At 35.2% G+C, this 19,856-nt stretch overlaps 2 protein-coding genes across 2 annotated transcripts in view; one reads left to right on the forward strand and one right to left on the reverse strand.

Moving 5' to 3' along the window:
* Positions 1-7,189, reverse strand: part of prkcz (protein kinase C, zeta) — a 133,930-nt gene extending 126,741 nt beyond the window's left edge. The window contains exon 1 of the mRNA XM_067394631.1: positions 6,563-7,189. Coding sequence (XP_067250732.1) covers positions 6,563-6,633 — 71 coding nt within the window. The 5' untranslated portion in view covers positions 6,634-7,189. The remainder of the gene's footprint in view (positions 1-6,562) is intronic.
* Positions 7,190-11,209: 4,020 nt separating this feature from the next.
* On the forward strand, positions 11,210-16,087 carry si:ch211-150o23.3 (uncharacterized). Its single transcript, XM_067393594.1, has 8 exons — positions 11,210-11,752; positions 11,893-11,928; positions 12,561-12,878; positions 12,956-13,267; positions 13,342-13,656; positions 14,108-14,257; positions 14,336-14,391; positions 14,966-16,087. Exons 1-7 carry the CDS (start codon positions 11,719-11,721, stop codon positions 14,371-14,373), a joined length of 1,203 nt encoding a protein of 400 aa, XP_067249695.1. The 5' UTR covers positions 11,210-11,718; the 3' UTR covers positions 14,374-14,391; positions 14,966-16,087.
* The last annotated feature ends 3,769 nt before the right edge of the window (positions 16,088-19,856 follow it).

Here is a 19,856-nt window from a genome sequence, read left to right on the forward strand (position 1 = left end):
TAAACCAAAAAAAAAACAATGTCATATGGTCCCTAAAGTTTCACTTGTGGTTTTACATTATGGTAGTGATGTATGGGCGGTGAGCATTATCTAAAGTCCTGTCTGTGTGGTTGCTATTGCAAATCAAATCTCTCTGAACCTCATGAGCCCTGGACTAAAGTTCAGCACTGGAAATGGAAATGAGAAATACCTGCCAAGTTAAACTCTCTGTTGGCAGCGCAGGCTGACGATGGTTGAGTGAAGTAAAACTTAAGTGTGGTTACACACTTCATTTTTGTCATTAGTCAAAGGTTAACAGGTTAATGTTAATGAAGGGTGGTTTATGATTAATTATGGAAAAGAACTATTATAATTTAGCAAAATCCATAATGTAATTAAATTGTTTCTTGAGCAGCAAATCAGCATATCATAATGATTTCTGATAGATCATAATATGACACCGAAGACTGGAGTAATGATGCTGAACATCACAGGAATTAATTAAGTGCTTGGCAAGCATATGTTTTCTTTCAAAAACATTAAAAACACTAACTAATTTTATAGTTTTTATTTAAGCTTAGTCTTAGTCCTGTCAAAACTATTTTTTACTTTTTTTATCATCTTAAGTCAACCTTCTCCTGTTTTTGTTTAGTGAAGCTTTAATTGATTAAATGTCTGGTCATTTTATAGTTTTAGTCAATGAAAATTTCAGTCACATTTCGTCATGCTGCATAATGGTTAAATTGATAATCACGATTATTTTGCTCAAAATTATAATCGCAACGACTGTTGTCATTTGATTTTTTTTTTTTATATATTTCATCATAATAATTGCACATAAGTACAAATCAAAAGAATGTTAACTCATGGCTTTTACCTCATGTAGTGTACTGATTTATTATAGGCTATTTATCATATAAATTAACACTCTCTGTTTATATTATGAAAACTGGTAAAACAAGAAACTTCTCTCAAAATGAAAACAGTAAGAATCCTAATAGTAATTCCAATAATTCCACATTAAAACAGCAGCAAATTCAGCAATCACAATCGCAAACAATATAGTCGTGATCCATGTTTGGATTTATTACAGTTCATCACTGAAAAGGTTTGATCGCATATTTAGTTTAGGCTAGTGAAGGAACAAACTGACTGAATGACACTTTCATTTAAGCAGAATATCTCAAGTGGAGATTGCTAAAATCAGCTTACTTGTTTGTCTGTGTTTTCAGATCATCATCTTCCGCACATGGTTGCCATATTCCATATTAAATGCCGTTCCATTTGAAAGCAGGTGATGGCGATTTAGCGGTAATCAGGGAACCGGCTTTACTGACGAAATGCGCGTGACAATCTCATGCGATATATCGTGTAGCCCTAATGTACACTAGAAAAAAAACATTACTGGTGTGCATCTTGAAACAAAACAATGGCACTGACATGTTTTAACATAAGTTGCTTTCAGTTAAAACAGTTCAAACATGCACTTTAGTCTAGGACTAGCTTAAGCCTTGTCTGTGAAACCAGGGGAGTATGTTATTATTTGAGATAAAGTGCTTTAAGCAACAACAAAGTTGTTTTGCTAACTTTCGCTAGATTTAGCCACTGAGACCAGCCCCCAACACTTCAACCACAAATCGTGCCCTTAAACATGTCAGCAAACCCACACTTGCAAAATGATTGACAAGCAGAAAGCATTTCCCGATTGGCTAAAAAAGTTTAGGCCCTTCCCCTGCCACATTTTAGCTGTTTGCATAGCCTAAAGGGCTTTCACTGAGACTCAAGGCACAATGCAATATCACTATCTGTCAAATAATAGGGACATTTTATGCATGGCAAACAGCTTCTGTCTATTACAAATGTACAAAGCTAAAGTGACACTTCAGGTGACTCACCAGGTCAACAACGTTGAGAATCCAGCAATTCCCCCTTAGAGATGTGCTATTTTAAACCATGTAATCTCTCTCTTGATTGCTCAACAATGAAATGTTTTGGACTGAAAAGTGAAAACTAGAGTCCTGTGCTTGAATAAACAGTGGCTGGAATCTGTGAAAAAGTCATTATTGAGGCTTATAACTTGTTGCTAGGCAACTGCCTGGCTCAAGTTGTCAGCCAGTCACCAAGATTTCTGTCCCGCCCGGTGCTAACTTCCTCCAAAATATTTTTAGAAGTGGGAATCACTAAGGCTTTCAAAATGCTCTGAAAAGGCTGACCCAAATTCAGAAAGCACTTTTACACACTCATGTAAGAGGGAATTTACACTTCCACAGACATTGAGGAACTATATTCGCTCTTCACTTCCTATACCAGATTCACTGGCATGCCATCAGGTAACTGTGCTCTTGATTCAAAGGTCTTTCTCCACCCACTAAACCAGCAGAACATACTGTAATGTTGCATAAAGCATGCAGTCCAACAATGATTTATGGTGCATTTTCTCGTGCTTTTATCTATGGAATGCGAATATTAGACAATATGCATATTTTTTAAATAGTAATATGAATAGTAATATAAAAAAAGTAAATCCATGTTCCTCATTATTTGAAAAACTACGCAAACAAGTGAAGTTAAATACTACATTTGAAACAGATGAGTAAAATACAATCAAAGCCAATTTAGTTTTTTACAACATAAAGCAGCATAAATACTACATGGAAAGCCAAAAAAGTCAGAACGATTGAACTTCTCTTTTTATTTAAAGGGATAGTTCACCCAAAAATAAAAATTCTGTTATTGTTTACTCACCCTGAAGTTGAAATTTATTTCTTTGCTGCACACAAAAGAAGATATTTTGAAGAATGTCTGTAACCAAACAGTTGATGGACTTCCATATTTTTTTCACCATATATTATGGAAGTCAATGGGGCCCATCAACTGTTCCCATATTCTTCAAAATATCTTCTTTTGTGTTCAGCAGAAGAAATAAATTCATACAGGTTGGGAACAACATGAGGGTGAGAAAAATGACGACAACATTTTTAAATTTTTTATTTTTTTGGGTGAACTATCTCTTTAATCTCTTATATTTTTTTCTTCTCTAATTCAAGGTGTGAAAATTAATATTACTACCACCAAGATAAGTGTTAAAGGGATAGTTCACCCAAAAATAATAAAGTCTGTCAACCTTGGATTTGGGTGAGTAAATGATGACAAAATTTACATAAAAGGATTTTCATTTTTGTGCAAACTATTCCTTTAAGAATGCTATACGATGAGACACTGAGGTTTTCGAAAATGAATCTAAATCATTCACATTGTTGACTAAAAGCTTGGTGATTTCACCTGCTGTGCACTGAAGCTGTGTTGAGTGATGATGTGATTAATAACAATGATTCACAATGATGTATGTAGACAGTGTGTGTTTGTGTTATCTCACTCTCTCATGATCGCTTACATCATGGCACTTTTAGCCAAAAATATTTAAACAAAATATAAAGCCTAGATTTTAAAGCCAGAAGGATAATTCCAAGTTGGAAACAGTAAACAACTGTCTATTGTTTAATGACAGAAGCCACAGCAGGGGTCAGAACCAATGCAGTCAATTCAAGTCATGTGTGACATCTGCTACTTATATTTTATTCAGTTCAAGATAAGCTAGTGGAATGACACTGATCTGACTAAAAGGGTTAAAAAAAAAAGAAAATTCTGTCATCATTTACTCACCCTCATGTTGTTCCAAACCCATAAGACTTTCATTCATCTTTGAAACACAAATGAAGAGTTTTTGATGAAATCTGAGAGCTTTGTGTCCCTCCATTGACAGCTATGCAACTACCATATTGACGCTTCAAAAAGTTCATAAAGAGATCGTAAATCTAATCCATACAAATTTAATGGTTTCATCCAAATTTACTGAAGAGACTCGATCACTTTATACAATGAACAGATTTAATTTAGTCTTTTTTTCACATATAAACTTTGATCAGCGAACATAAACAAAAGCTCAACTGAACCTGCTTGACGCACAAGAAAAGACCTCAAAAGCTCAAACATGCTGCGTAACATGAGAATGAACCTCACTGGTTCGCACATGTTAAGCAAACACGCTTAAGCTTTCGTTTATCATAACTGATTGTGATTTATGCGTTGATGAATGTTTATATGTGAATAAAAGCTTAAATTAAAGCTGCAGTCCGTAACATTTTTGGTTAAAAATTGTCTAAAATCAATTTTTGAGCAAGTACATAACCAGCCATGTTCAAAACTATCTCCTTATCTTAGCCTGATTCACAACGGTAAGTTTGTAATAATGTTTTATAATAAGAGTGACCTGGTGGATTTCCACGGGAAATTTGAGCATGCAGCAGTTCGTCCTTGCGTCATCACGTCACGTCCGTAAACAGAAAAAAGGAGTCCAGGCAAGTTGGCTTTATCATGTGAGGATGCTGCTTGTAGCGGATCATTTATAGTCTGTTCTCACAGCAGCTGAAATAATTAAACGTCAGTCTGACACTGACAATCATCAGTGACAACTGGAGATTCACCCGTAGTCAAAAAGCAAAAGACTTTGGACTGTAGAGTGGCTACAGAAATTGAAATCTAGGTAACACTAATATACACTAAATACACATAGTGTGCATCTCAATCAGCTCACTAGTTCAGTAGTCAGGGCACTGATCAGGGAATCGACCACATTCATTTACATGATATACTGATTCACGACCTAGGGAGCTGATTGAGACGCAGGGATAGTCACGCAATGCTGATGTTGTTAACATTAACAATTTGAGAACAAAGTATAACAGTAATAATAATTTGCACAGTTTGGCATGATCCGAGCTAAGCGATCATTAGATTTAATCATCATTAGCAGCATGATTTATTGTAGGCCTAATGCTTTTTTCCTCAGTTGGTCAGAACAAAAATGGCAGAAATGTTACTTACTTGTTCAACTGATATTTCCCAGTGAAAATTCTTATTTTGGGAATACTTTAAAGATGTAGAATCTGTGATTCTGATATACAGCATCCACACCGGTGTGGTGACTGACAGCAAACATTAGATTCATCCGCGCTGAGCCGTGCCGATGCACAACCCATGTAAACGATAACAATTCTGCATATGACTGCAATCGCAGGTTTCAAACAGAGATGGCGACAAAGAGGAAAAATGGTGGACTGCAGCTTTAAATCTGTTCAACACATATGGCGATCATGTCTCATGAAAAATATTGGACTAAACCGCTCGAATCATATGGATTAGTTTAACAATCTCTTTATGAACCTTTTGAAGTGTCACAGTGGTAGTTGCCAACAGATTTTATTAAAAAGATCTGTCTATTACATTCATTTCATTTGTGTTCCAAAGATGAACAAAAGTCTTAAGGGTTTGGAACATGCTTTAACCATTTAACCTCTTCAACAGATCTCTCAAGCAAGCTGCAGAATAAAAAATATCTGAAGGTGATTGAATAGTCAACACTGAAACTTGACTTATAATAGGCCTACTAATTAAAATCCTAATATATTACACTCTAAAAAAAAAGTGCTATATAGCACTAAAAGTGGTTCTTGGCTCGTAATCATAGGGGAACCAATTTTGGTGCTATGTAGCATCATATCTTTAAATATATTATAATATATATATACATACATAGCACCATTTGACAAAGGTGCTGTAGAGCCCATTAGAGGTGCCATATCACGTTTTATTTCTTCAACAAAAATGGTGCTAAACAACACCAACAGTGGTTCTTTGGCTCGTAAAGAACCTTTAAAAGGGCTTACCACTGAAGAACCGCTAAAGAACCATACAGGGGCTTAACAGGTTCTGTATGCGGTAGCGGTGCTATATAGGACCTCAGTCATCCCAAAGAACCACTGAAGAACCAAGATTCGGTGCTATACAGCACTTAAAGTGGTTCCCCTATGATTGATTACGAGCCAAAGAACCACATTTAGCACTATATATTTTTAGAGAATATATGTATATATTGTTTTGAGGTGTTTTGAGCAATAAGACAATCTTCAGACCACAACAATATTTCATATTGAAAACTGCACTCAGTAAGTTACTGTTTACTAGCTGATCAAAAATATACCAGTAAGTTGGAAAAATGCATGGCATGGCTGGTCATGTGATGTCAACATAGTGGAACCCATGAGATTGCAACCTGCTTCAAGTAAAATAAAAGAGTTTTATTCTTTTAATTGTATTTTTTCAAATATATAGCCTAGTTCATTTCTTTACATGTAAAACTTTTTAATTAGCAGAAGTGAGTGTACCTTTAGAAATCATTTGCAACATTTCATAGAGTTTAATAATAGTATTTGCTAATTTCTTACTATTGGCATAAAAAAGGCCTGGATGTTTTCTGACATGTCTGATATTGTGAACTGCCTCAGCTGACAACGTGTCCAAAATAACAAAATATAGGCTACCTTACGTTACATTACATCTTACGTTGAAAAAAATATATATATCAAAAACATTAAGGACGTCAAAGTTTTCCAGGTGTGGGAGTGAAGTGCAAACATGTTCTGCTTACATTAAACTGCCAAAAGCCGGACATATCCGACCTTTGACGCCACAGCACAGCAGGCCGACTTTAAAACATTAACCTGTGAAAGTTTACAACACTCACCCTCCGTAATGCGCCTTTATTTTCACATATTCCGAGGGCAAATCCATCATCGATCCGTTACTGACAGGCATTATAACTCCAAAAGTCTACAAACACTCTCTTGGGACAGAAATACACAGCCGCTGACTATTAAAAGACGATATCAGATGTAAAGTGACATAATTCCGAATGAACTCTGTCAGCGGTCAATCTTGTCCTTAACGCTCCCAATGTCACGTCACAGTTGAAACGATCCATATCGCGAGCGCGTTATTCAGCTTCTTTCCGGTACGCTGGATTTTACGGTGTCTTTGCTATGGTTACTCATAGGGGCGGGGGGAAACAGAAGTATGGCTACTTCCAGGGCTGGATTGGCCTCGGAATCCACCTGTTGTTCACTTGCGCTTCCGTGGGACATTCCGTGTCGCGAGGAAATATTCCAAAGTGCACTTCATAACATCATCACAGCTCGACAGCGTGTTTCGCGCGGAGATTGTTCCATTATTCGATCCGCCGTGACGTCAGCGAGGAATGTGCAGATTCCATGAACGCATTATTTGCAGGTGGATAACGGTTTGCACAGTGTGGGTCCAGCCGGTCTCGCTCTCTCCCTCTCTCTCTCTCTCTCTCTCTCTCTCGGTAGAGACTGAATGCTTATCCAATTAAACAGAAGTAGGTCGGTGAGAGAAGAAAAGGTTGTGCTCAGAATGATGCACGTGAACGGGCTGAAAACTACTCCTGAACTCTCGAGAAAGATGCAGGTTGGCTATAAATAGTAAAATAAACATATTTTGGTCAATATTAAAGATGCACTGAGTATATTTTTTTTTTATTTTATTTTAAAAGAATCATTAAAGCGATAGCCTTCAGGTAAGGGTGGGGTCAATATCTGCCATTGTGCTATTGAGATAAATTATCTAAAAGTTCTATGATGAAGTTCTATGGAACTTGTGGATTTCATTAAAAAAAAAAAAAAAAAGTGCAAACACATAGGCTAATAAACAAGGATCAAACTTATTTGAGCCGCTGAACTCATGTTTACAGACAGTTTACAGAAAGTGTCTAAAGTAGTATCTGAAAACAAATCTGAAAACTTCACAAATGTATTTGCATCATGACACCAAAGGTGATTTATCATCCTAAACTGAAGCCTTGTTTGACTCCCACCTTGAGGTTGAAATTTGTAAAGACAACCTAAGGAAATTAAATTTAAGTAATCATGGTTTTTCAGCAATCATTTAATTATTTTTAATTTAAAAACAATGTTTTATTTGAAATAAAACTTTCTGCTTTAGTTTTCTGTAACATTGTATTGTAGGGTGAAGTCAGCTAAAATGGGCCACATTTTGGTAAATGACTGATCAAATAAGCTTTTTACAAATTAGCATGGGTCTCTTAAATAAATATATATATATATATATATATATATATATATATAAAATGTGAAAAAGTATAATTGTTTTAAAATTATGAGAGTTAAAATATCAGCAGGTCCCTTCTTGAGCCACGGCACAACATTCAGTTAAAAAGGGCCAATATAAAAAAAAATGAGATCAACACAGGTAATTTTGGCTGAAATCATTTTATTTTTAACAGTAAATTTTGACAATATTGTCTTTAGTGTGCCATAGCAACAACACAAAATTTATTTCATTAAATAGAAAGTTGAATGTATATTTCAATTAAAAATGAACTGATCATGTTGTGCGTGTTTCTGTGCATTGGTGTCTTTTGTGTGCATGTATGTGTATACGCTTGTCAAATATATGTCAAACGTTTTGTTAAAGATAAGAAAAGGTAAGAAAAATAAAAAATCACTTTAACATTTCCTGTAGCTATAGGTTTCAACATTGTACTGTACTGACATCTTCCTTTCTTTCCCTTTCTCTTCTCTCTTATCTCTCTGTTTCCTTCCTTTGCTTGTCCTCTTGCCATACTGTCTTGCAATGCATTTTTTTAAAAGACTGTTTTGTATGGATACATCAAGGCCTATAAACCTATTTTCACCCTCAATTTCTGTGTAAAAGTGTTCCCTGTTTGTGTGTGTGTGTGTGTGTGCAGCCCATTTTAGCTTAACCAGCCATTTCTAACTAAAATTACCTTTTTCACAAAAATCGAAGTTTCTTTATTAAATTAAACTTTTTTATTTGAAAGAGCATGCCAAAACATTGTTCATAAACATTTACTTTGTTGGTAAGCTTACTTATAATTGCTTTAGTACCCTTATTAGTAATGAATGAAATTTACTGTGTCAGGCTCAATATCCTTACAATTTCTCTGACAAGCTTCATGTAACACTCTGCCCTGCCCCCCTTAAAAAACTCAGACCAGTCAAAACTAAATTATTGTTATGTCAAAAAGTGTTGAAGCAACAATACAAGATCAGTTATTGTGATTGGCTGTAAAAATTTAAAGAGAGATGACGCTACAAGCTTATTTGGCCCATTTTACCTGATAGCCCATTTTAGCTGACTTCAAGTGTCTTGATATAAGGTGGGTAACGCTTTACAATAAGGTTCCATTTGTTAATACACATTTGGTAAACATTTGTTAATAGTTGACATGGAATAAAAATACTTAAAATGTTTTTATTAATCTTAATGTTAATTTCAAGCACATTATTAAATCAGATAGATAGATAGATAGATAGATAGATAGATAGATAGATAGATAGATAGATAGATAGATAGATAGATAGATAGATAGATAGATAGATAGATAGATAGATAGATAGATAGATAGATAGATAGATAGATAGATAGATAGATAGATAGATAGATAGTGTTGTAATGCTAATTTTATCCACTTGGTGGCGCCGTCACATAAATGCTTACATGTAGCTGTCGGATCAAAAATTTCACCACCCCTTCAAATAAAAGTTATGGTCCTGATGCTCCAGCTAATACTAATTGATAACATTATAATTGTCAATAGAACTAGGCTATGAAAACGTAAAATAAATATTATAATATTTAGGCCTAAATATGAACAGGAAAGAAGAATGAATAAATAGTCTTGAAAAATAACATTGCATAAAGAAAATCCGAAATTAGATTAACGAAAAAATGCTAAACTAAACAAGTGGTGGATATATGAAATTATAGTAGGCTACTGTAGGTCTCACAGCAGGGCGATATTTATGATGTCATTAAATGGTGTCTCTGAATGCGTTGTTTTTCCACGTCTAAACTTAAAATTGTTTTAAGCCCTGAGGCAAATCAGCGAACATTTTGTGCACAGATCTTACGCAACGTCTTAGAACAGTTAAAAAAAACATCTACAGTCTCGTGTAAATTACTTACGGGACGTCTGACTCGTTTCCGCAAATCGGTTCATATGAACGGTTCATTTAAAAGAATCCGTTAAAAAGACAATTCAGTGATTCTTGTGCGTCCGACGCATACGTCATCACGTAATCCTGAAATCCTGGAGTGGCATGCTTTAAAACGTTACAATAATTGTTGTTTATTACGGCTGTTTGATGTAGTGTTTCATTTGTCTCAGATTTGCCATGATTCAGATCGTGAGAATGAGTCATTTAGAAACTAATTTGTAGGTATTTACATTAATTTACATATCTAGTCTGGAAAAAAAGTGTTTGATATTTAAATTATGGATATAGCGTAATAATTAAATCATATATATCATAAATCATGTATACTGTCGCACCATCAGTCAAGCAATCGCATACTATGGCAAGCCGTTTTGACTTTTATTCATTCTCAGGATATGAATTCTTGATATCAACAATTTAATTCTTGATATCAGGAATCGTATTTTCACTAGTGAAATGTCACCATAGGCTGCCATTCAAATTCAATTGTTGATGTCAAGATTTGATTTCTTACTAGTTGAAATTCCAATTTCACATATCAGAAATACAATTACTAGTGAAAATCATAATTTTTTATATAAATATGACATTGTTACTAGTAAAAATGTGAATTTTTGATATCAAGAATTAATTTGGCACTAGTTGAAACAATTTCTTGATATCAACAATTGAATTGCTAATTGTAAAAATGTTCTTTTTTGATAACTGAAAATGTATTTCTTATATCAATATAATTTTAGATCTAAAATAACAATCACATTCATGATATCAGAAACTAACATTGTCACTAGTAAAAATCTAATTATTGATATCAAATTTTAACATTGTTACTTTAATCAAATTGTTTTAATCAAATTTTAACATTGTTACTAGTAGCAATTCAATTCTTGATATCAAGAATTGATATTTGCATTAGTAACAAAGTAATTAATAATATTAAAAAAATTATTGTGATTTTTCCTAGTAAGAATTGTATTTCTGATGTGTGAAATTGGAAATTCTGCTAGTAAAAAATCAATTCTTGATATCAACAATTGAATTTGAATGGCAGCCTATGGTGACATTTCACTAGTGAAAATACAATTACAGATATCAAGAAATTAATTATTGATATCAAGAATTAACATTGTTACTAGTGGAAACGTAATTCCTGATATCAAGAACTGAATTGTTGATATCAAGAATTCATATCCTGAGAATGAATAAAAGTCAAACGGCTTGCCATATGCCAAAGCTTCCCAGCAAATGCTCTTCTGAGTCGTTTGGTTCTGTTTGTTCGGAAAGGTTCGTTCAAAAGATCCGACTCGAAAAACAATTCCTTCACGAATCGGACGGCGCCAGTCTACTACTCTGCATTATGACACTGTTCGTGGGAATACCGTACGCGCGAAGAACACCAACTCACGAAGCGTTACTGCACACAGATTTACGCAGTTATGCCTTGTAGATACATCAGTATTTCTTTAGTTTCTCGCTTTACGAATAACTCTTTTTACTTTAGGGCAACGTTAGCATATTAGCCGTCCAGTCCTACAGGTAGCTTCTTCTGTGTGTGACTCTTAATTGTTGTGTGTTATTTGCTGTAATCGAGTATTACAGGTATGTTTTGAAGCCTGGGTTATGATGGATAATGTAACTGTATCAGTCACGTGGTGGTGAACAGAAACAGTTTAGGCATTCAGAAGTGCTTGTTAGCCAGCTAGCTGAGTAGACTGAAGTGCTATGCATCAACTTGCTCCTGGTCCTCCTCACAACGGAACCTCAGCTTTTGGGTTGCTGACATTGACAGAGATATTTAGTTAATAAATGATCCCTGGCACTTGCGTTACATGGGAAATCTAAAATGTCGAGGATTCTCCTGGGTCTGGTTATGCTTGGTTAGTAAAATAAGTTTTGTTTTTAAAATAACTTATTAAAGGAGACCTGAACATTGCCAGCAGCTGCAACCATTCTGATTCATGCAAACAGAATTATGAAAAGAATATGTCTATATTAATAACTTTGTGTTCTTTAACAGGATGCAATGTTGCTGTCGAAGATGTCCATGCCTTTGGTGAGTTTTTGGCTTTATGAAGGGATTTTCAAACTATTATGTCAACTCAAAAATATGATAACCCCCTTCCTAAAATATAAAAGTAGATTTTTTTTGTCATGTCTAGAAGCGTGTCTAAAAACATAAAGCATGACATTATCAAGATATGTCCAAAAAAGAAAATAATTGCCTATTTTATTTTTTGTACAAAAACCGAAAGAGTTTATGAAAATGAAATCTGTAAAATATTTATTTTATATTAAGTTAACAGCCTATTGTTATTCTAAAAATATTTTTCTCTATCCATCTTTAGGATATGTGTAAAAAAACATTTTCAATTTAAATTTGGTTGTATTTATTTTATTTTTTTAACTTCACATTCATGCAGTTGAATTATCTTTTTATTTTTTCACTTTTTTTATTTTATTTTGGTTTGTTTTAATCATTTTTATGTGTTTTTTGTCATTTTTATTATTTATTTATTTCATTTAGATGCCAATGCAACATTTTTTAGGTTTTTAAAATTTAGGTTTTTCATGTAATATTTATATTTAATTTCATTTCAGCTTTATTTCCGTTGCCAGAAATGATTAATAATGGTTTTATTTTCAGTTAATGCTAAAAACACTGGTTCATTCTCATTATTTCCACAGACAACCCGATCACCAGACTTGTGAATGACAGACAGGGTGAACGATGTTCGGGGCGAGTGGAGGTGCATCATGGGCATCAGTGGGGCACCGTGTGCCAGCATGGTTGGGATCTGGAGGATGCTGCAGTGGTTTGCCGAGAGCTCAACTGCGGCTTCGTGTTGGACATTCCGAGTGGCGCTCGTTTCGGGCGGGCCGGCGGAGAGGTGCTGTGGAGGGATGTGAAATGCTCGGGCGATGAGTTTGCCCTGGATCTCTGTGAACGTACCCTCAATGATGATGTGTGTACACACAGTGAGGATGCTGGAGTGGAGTGTACAGGTACAAAATTGTTTGAAAGATTTATTTTATTGAACCTGTGTTTGTTTGTGTTTGTTCATAATTCTTTCTCTAATTAGGAAAACTTCCAGCGCCCACCTTGTCAATTCAGTCACGCTTCTATGCTTACTCGACCGGAGAAGCCGTTCACTTCAAATGCACTGCCCCGTACTGGCAGTCTGTCATTGACTTCCATCTGTACAAAAGAGGTGTAGACACGCCACTAGTGACCCAGCGAGCCGATCCCAGACAAATGATGGTGGATCTGACTCTGTCAGACCTGGAAATCTCCCACCAGGGCAGCTACAGCTGTCTGTACAGGATACACAGCAAACTGGGAAACTCTCCCTCAGGAAATTCTCCACACAGCAACTTCATCAACATCACAGTCTGTAAGTCGCGTCTGCTGCTAAAGTTGTAACTGACAGCTAAAAGTCTCAGACTAACTTTAATTTTGTCTTTGCAGTGGAGATTCATACTCCCCAAATCTGGTACAACACGTCTCCTGAGGCCCGGCCAGGTTGGGTCACCCGGGGCCACGGTTTCAATGTCAGCTGTTCCACTCAGCCTCAGTATCCAGGAGGTTCCTTTCAGCTGCGGCTCATCAGGCCCAACGGGACCGTCCGGCACTCTCTGCCAGCCCTCGCTCCCTCTGTCACCTTCACCTTCTCCAATGCCCAGTCCAATAATGAGGGCTACTACTGCTGTCTCTACAAGGTCCAGACCGGAGAGCGCACATTTATCTCGAGGGAGAGTCAGCCTTTACCCATCTCTATTCGAGGTGAGTTGTGTGGTTCCAGCCCAGGTGGACTTGGGATGTTTAAAAGTGCCTGTTCTGCACCAATGGTCATCCATAATTCAGAACAAAAGCCACAATTCTTTTAAAGTTGGCATGAAATGAAAATTCACTCACTCACTTTTCTAAATGTGTGTTGTTGATCTTATTGTGAATGATCCATCCATGTGTGCATTTATTTATTTATGAATGAATGAATGACCTAAGTTCATAACTTAATCTTGGGGTGAAACTTTACACATCTCTTTGGTGACATATGCCAGACTTCTCCAATCATGTACTCTAAGCCGAGTTTGATCTGCAATCTTGAGTGCAAACAACAATTTAACAACCGATATACGTCACAGTACGACTTCACTACTTTTGCTTCATTGCAACTTTTAGGACATTTATGCATCTCAACTTAATTTGATTTGCTGTTCTATTGAAATCTCAGAAGTTGATCCGGTGATGAGCCCAGTGGTCATCAGTTTGCTGGTATCCGGTTTGACATTTGTGGTGGCAACATGTGCCATTCTGATTGTTGCCAAAGTGTACTGCAAGAGAGTGAGGAAACCCACTGAACTGGAGCGAGAGAGCAGGACCTGTGAGTAGCTATGTGATTTCAAAGAATATTCAATCATTTGTGTTTCTTCCACTGATGAATTATATATTTTTATTACAGGTGTTGACAACACATACATTGCCTTGACAATCAAGTAATTGGAGATGAAAACATAGGTAATGCAAGTTTTATTTTTTTGTCCTAATCAGGCACAACACAACAAGGCGATGAATGGTACATATGAACTCTTTCATGGTAATCTGAGTTTTAGTACAAAAAAAAGCAAATGAGGATTTAAGGACTTGAATTATATCTAATTTCTGCTCACCTTCAGTAGAAATGGACTCCCGCATTCGTTTGCAGTGCATTCGCAGCAGATAGACACAAGCTGTTATGTGCTGACGCTTTGGAAACAAAATCCAAGGTTGAATAAAAAAAAAAAATATAAAAGTGAGGCGAGCAACGCTATGCATTTTGCTGCCTTTTTAGCAAGCAACAGTGGTAAAAGGCTACTGCTTTGATGACACAGACGCTCTGCGGTTCGGACCCATGTAATATAATGTGAATGCAATCCAGCAGGGGAAGGGGAAGCAATCAAACCCGGTTTCGGAGCAGGCAATCGAACCAAGTGTGAACGCACCTTAGTTTTATGAACGGATCTCATTTTTATTTGTCAAATTTCACAGAGAGGAAAGTTGATAAAGAAATAACATTGAAGTTCTGATTTTTGTGTATTTTTTTCCACTACAGGCTTCTCTAAGCTGGTCACTTGGTCCATCTGAGGTTGGTGTTTCAGTGGCATGTCCAAACCAAAGGGAAGATCGAAGTTTCAAGAACCACCGAAACCGTCATTTCTTTCTGTCTGCCATTCTGTCAGTTACAGAGAAACACATTTCGATTGTCATTGGTTGGAGTTTTGTTCTTTTGGTGTTTTTATAAGTAAATCTGTAAATGCTGATATCACTAGACTTGAAGAGGTGAAATTACAACTTATGCTGTTGCACTAAAAGGTTAAAAAGGGCTTTTTAGTTTTTAGAGGTACCATGTCTGACCCATCCTGAGGTCTTCCCATATTGTTGCAGGTAAAAGACTGTAAAACTGTGAAATGTTTGGGGGATTTTTTTTTTCTTTTCTTTGTATTCTCTGAGGGGCTTTATAATTTAAAATAATGTATTTATTGTTTTTCTACTACCGTTGTTTTTAAAGATCTTATGTGTATCATGTTCAGTTAATCACAGGTGGGAACAGGGACAGACAGCCCAAAGAACAACCTCTATCGCATTAGGTCACATGAATGTGAATGCATAATTTCACTGAGTATTTTGCCTGGTTTGTTCATATGTTCTCTGAAAAGAAAGTGAGCTTTCTTAACTCACTGTTCACTAGATCTAATGTAATGCTTAAGCAGACAATAAGAACAAATCTTCAGACAAATTTCTAACATAGTACAGCACAGGATATAATGTCTGTATTTACAAATATAATGGATAATCGTTAATAATAGTAATAAAAGTGTGGATTATAGGCATATAGTGAACATTTTAAGCAGCTCTACTAGTCAAGTAAAGCCAAGAAAACAGTTGCTAACACTACAGTAGTATATACACTCCATTTCTAACAAGGAAAAACAAAATGTGATGTTCTAAACATCACAGGTAGAGGCTTTGAAATGAATTTGAAATGAACAACTTTAGTTGAAAACATGTTTTGTACTCTTAAAAACAATATTTGAGCAAAATAATCATTAAAAAAGGTGTGACACAAAACACTACTGTCACTTCTTGTTACATTCATGTCTAGCGGTGTGGAGAACTAATGGTTCTTTTGTTGTAGTTTTTGGTACATGTAATAAAATTTGTAGACTTATTTTGCCATTAAAAATAAAAATCACAGTTTTGATATGCATGTAGTGTTTTTACTGTAAAAACAAAACGTTTTTGTTAAATAAACATTTTCATATGTATCTAAAATGTTTCTTTTGATAAAACCTGTTGTTTTAAAATAACATCTGAGACAATCGATTCTGACATTCATATAATATTCAAATACATACAAAATCAGAGTCTGACTCAAATGCAAGTGTGACACTTCTTCCAGACAAATATTGCAATTGAAAAATATCTTGTTGCTTTTGTTAAACAATGAACACCAAATCCAGTAACTGTAATCTGTACAATATGTTTATGTAATTCATATAAAAAGGCTTTAAAGTTTTCTAGTAGCAGTCAAGTAGTAATATACCAAACTATTAAAAGCCCAAGAAATGACTAAAAATACAGTATTGTAAAATGGATTTGAAGGACAAGTATTGTATCTTGACCTAGTAAGAAAATAAAACATTTTAAAAATAATACTTCAACAGGTGCATCCTGCAACACCCACTTCCTTCATATTGTCAAGTGAGTGAAAGTGTTGGGCTATTACATTGATTAAACATCACACACAGTAACCATCAACATTTATGAAGTTAAAATTCACTGCAAAATGTAAAAAAAAAAAAAAAAAAATCACACCTACTGTGATGAATATTTGCAGTTTTAAAAATCTGACATCAGTTTGATTAGATCAGGCTACGTCAGTCTTTTGACAGGCTCTGCTGGTTCCATATTAATAAAAACAAAGTACAGAAGTCCAGAAACAATCAGAAACACTAATATCTGTAGCCAAACCGAGACCAAGCGCGTTGAACTCTTCTCTGGTGTTTTCTGAATGTGAGGCTCCGGTGACATGTTTCTTGTTTGTGATGTATTGCGGTAAGAGGCTTGAGTCCTATATACATCAGGCCTTCAATAAAGAATTAATGCATTTTTTAGATTAATTAATAACATTATGTTTCCCCTGACAGTGATAATTCTGTACAAAAAAAAGCCATCTTACTCATCTATGTAGTCCATCCCTCTATAATCGGACCACGTTCTAATAAACAAAAGTTTTTTTGTTAGTTTCACAATTTCACCATAACATGATTTATCTGCTATATATTTCAGAATGCCTTACCTGTCGCTCACATCACCATATTGTTGCTAAAGGAATAAAAATTCAACACAAGTCAGTATGTCAACAAGTCTGAAACTAGTTTTAATAAGTGTTGTTAGTACTCACAGGCCTGCGATGGTGAACATAAGTGACTTCCTCTGTAAAGCAAAGGCATAATCAGTGGTGTGGTGTGACATTACAACTATAGATACTCGTGTTTTGTGTTGACTGTCGAGTAAGGATTACCCTCCTCCTCCTCCTCCCTGTAATATGTCCTATTGGATTGAGGTTTGGTTCTTCGCTGTTTAGTCATGGCTTCTCTCAGCTTCTTCTCATAAAGGGCTCTGGTGGAATCTGTTCAAGACAATAAAAAGTCATGAAGATAGAAAAGAAAAGAAAATAATCCATCTCAATGATGCTGCAACAATCCCATTCAGAATAGTAACTATTTTAACCCAGGTAAAAAAAATAAATAAAAAAAAGTAAATTTCTATACTATACTTGAAGTGCTCTATTTCCGTGCACTAATTTTGTACTTAATATAATAAAAATTATTCTTTAGTACTTTAGTAGCTCTGTATTTAAAGGTGCTGTAGAACGTCTTTTCAAAAGATATAATAAGTCTAAGGTGTCCCCTGAATGTGTATGTGAAGTTTCAGCTCAAAATACCCCATAGATTTTTTTTAATTATTTTTTTTAACTGCCTATTTTGGGGCATCATTAACTATGCACCAATACAAGCTGCACGGCCCCTTTAAATCTCTCGCTTCCTGCCCTCCCGAGCTCTCGACTATAAGTGCAGTTATACAGTGCATAAACAAAGTTCACACAACTAATATAACCCTCAAATGGATCTTTACAAGATATTCGTCATTCATGCTGCATGCATGCATCGATTCCTGTTAGTATAGTATTTATTTGGATGTTTACATTTGATTCTGAATGAGTTTGATAGTGCTCCGTGGCTAATGGGCTAATGCTACACTGTTGGAGAGATTTATAAAGAATGAAGTTCTGTTTATGAATTATACAGAGCAAGTGTTTAAAAATGAAAATAGCGACGGCTCTTGTCTCCATGAATACAGTAAGAAACGATGGTAACTTTAACCACATTTAACAGTATATTAGCAACATACTAACGAAACATTTAGAAAGACAATTTACAAATATCACTAAAAATATCATTTTATCACGGATCATGTCAGTTATTATTGCTCCATCTGCCATTTTTCGCTATTGTTCTTGCTTGCTTACCTAGTCTGTTGATTCAGCTGTGCACAGATCCAGACGTTAATACTGGCTGCCCTTGTCTAATGCCTTGAACATGGGCTGGCATATGCAAATATTGGGGGCGTACATATTAATGATCCCGACTGTTACATAACAGTCGGTGTTATGTTGAGATTCGCCTGTTTTCTGGAGGTCTTTTAAACAAATTAGATTTATATAAGAAGGAGGAAGCAATGGAGTTTGAAACTCAATGTATGTCTTTTCCATGTACGGAATTCAATTTTTGATTCTAGGGCACCTTTAAAAATATATATTTAGATACCACTTGTAGTACACTATGGGTTCAAATGTACTATAAGTGGTAACTAAATATATTTTTTTAAATACAGAGCTAGTATATTAAAAGCACATTTTAGTTCATATTTCATACTGTCTCAAAATAGCACAGTTGAGTACACCTAGATGTTCTTAAGATTATATTAAGAAGTACTAAAGAAGAATTTTTAGTATATTAAGTACAAACTTACTTAGAGCACTTTAAGTATATTATAGAAATGTACTTTTTTTTCACCTGAGAAATCAAGTAGAATTGAACTTACCGACCACAGGACCATGTTTTATTCCGTAATCATCCAGCATAAATCTGATCTCCTCGTTGGATTTACAGCTCAACATTGTCATAACTTTCACTGAATGACAGTGGCTGGGTTTCAATATGAAACACTTCTTTTTTTCTGTGAAACCGAAATTGAAATATTCGTTATTTCTTGTTACTAACTGGCAACAAAACCTTGAGATGTTAGTTGAGTTACCTTGACTGACTGGGGAATTTGTATCTCATATATATATATATATATATATATATATATATATATTGATACTATATTTGCATCTTATGCAAACAACATTACGTATTTAATCTCCACAATATTAGGTATTTCATTAGGTATTGCCTCAAGTCTGTGGTATTTTATATTTGTTTGGAAAATCAGTGGCAACAAAAGACCTTAACTATTTTAAGCAACTATTTGAACCAACACAATGTTATATTCAAATCACACATAAAAAAACGGACTTAATTTTGTATTGCATGTCGTATTCCATATATAGCATATCCTAGATGCATTCGTGACTATTTCTGTGCTGTCACGTGAAATCTAAAGTTACAAATAACACACTAACCTTGTTCGCAATGGTCAGACTCGCTTTGAATATGTGATACACTAATATAATGCTTAAGCAAATAAAATAGACATTGAGGTTACTGGTTGCTGAGGAATCTGTGGTTATGCTGTCGCGGTCAGATCCGTTAGAGTTGTAAACAATGTGACGCACTTCCGCAACGCAAACATTGGACGACAAGAATGGATGAATTGATGGATGGTATTTACGCATAATAATTCAACCAGTTAAATGTTACGCATTATACACTGTG

This window comes from Chanodichthys erythropterus, chromosome 9 (assembly GCF_024489055.1).
Source record: "Chanodichthys erythropterus isolate Z2021 chromosome 9, ASM2448905v1, whole genome shotgun sequence".
In the NCBI taxonomy this organism is placed as follows: domain Eukaryota; kingdom Metazoa; phylum Chordata; class Actinopteri; order Cypriniformes; family Xenocyprididae; genus Chanodichthys; species Chanodichthys erythropterus.

Bases quoted from the DNA above. Each gene is read 5' to 3' on its own strand.
- si:ch211-150o23.3 (XM_067393594.1), top strand. From the start codon at position 11,719: ATGTCGAGGATTCTCCTGGGTCTGGTTATGCTTG. The intron at 11,753-11,892 runs GTTAGTAAAATA...GTTCTTTAACAG, and splicing joins CCTGGGTCTGGTTATGCTTG to GATGCAATGTTGCTGTCGAA. The intron at 14,258-14,335 runs GTGAGTAGCTAT...TTTTTATTACAG, and splicing joins GGAGCGAGAGAGCAGGACCT to GTGTTGACAACACATACATT.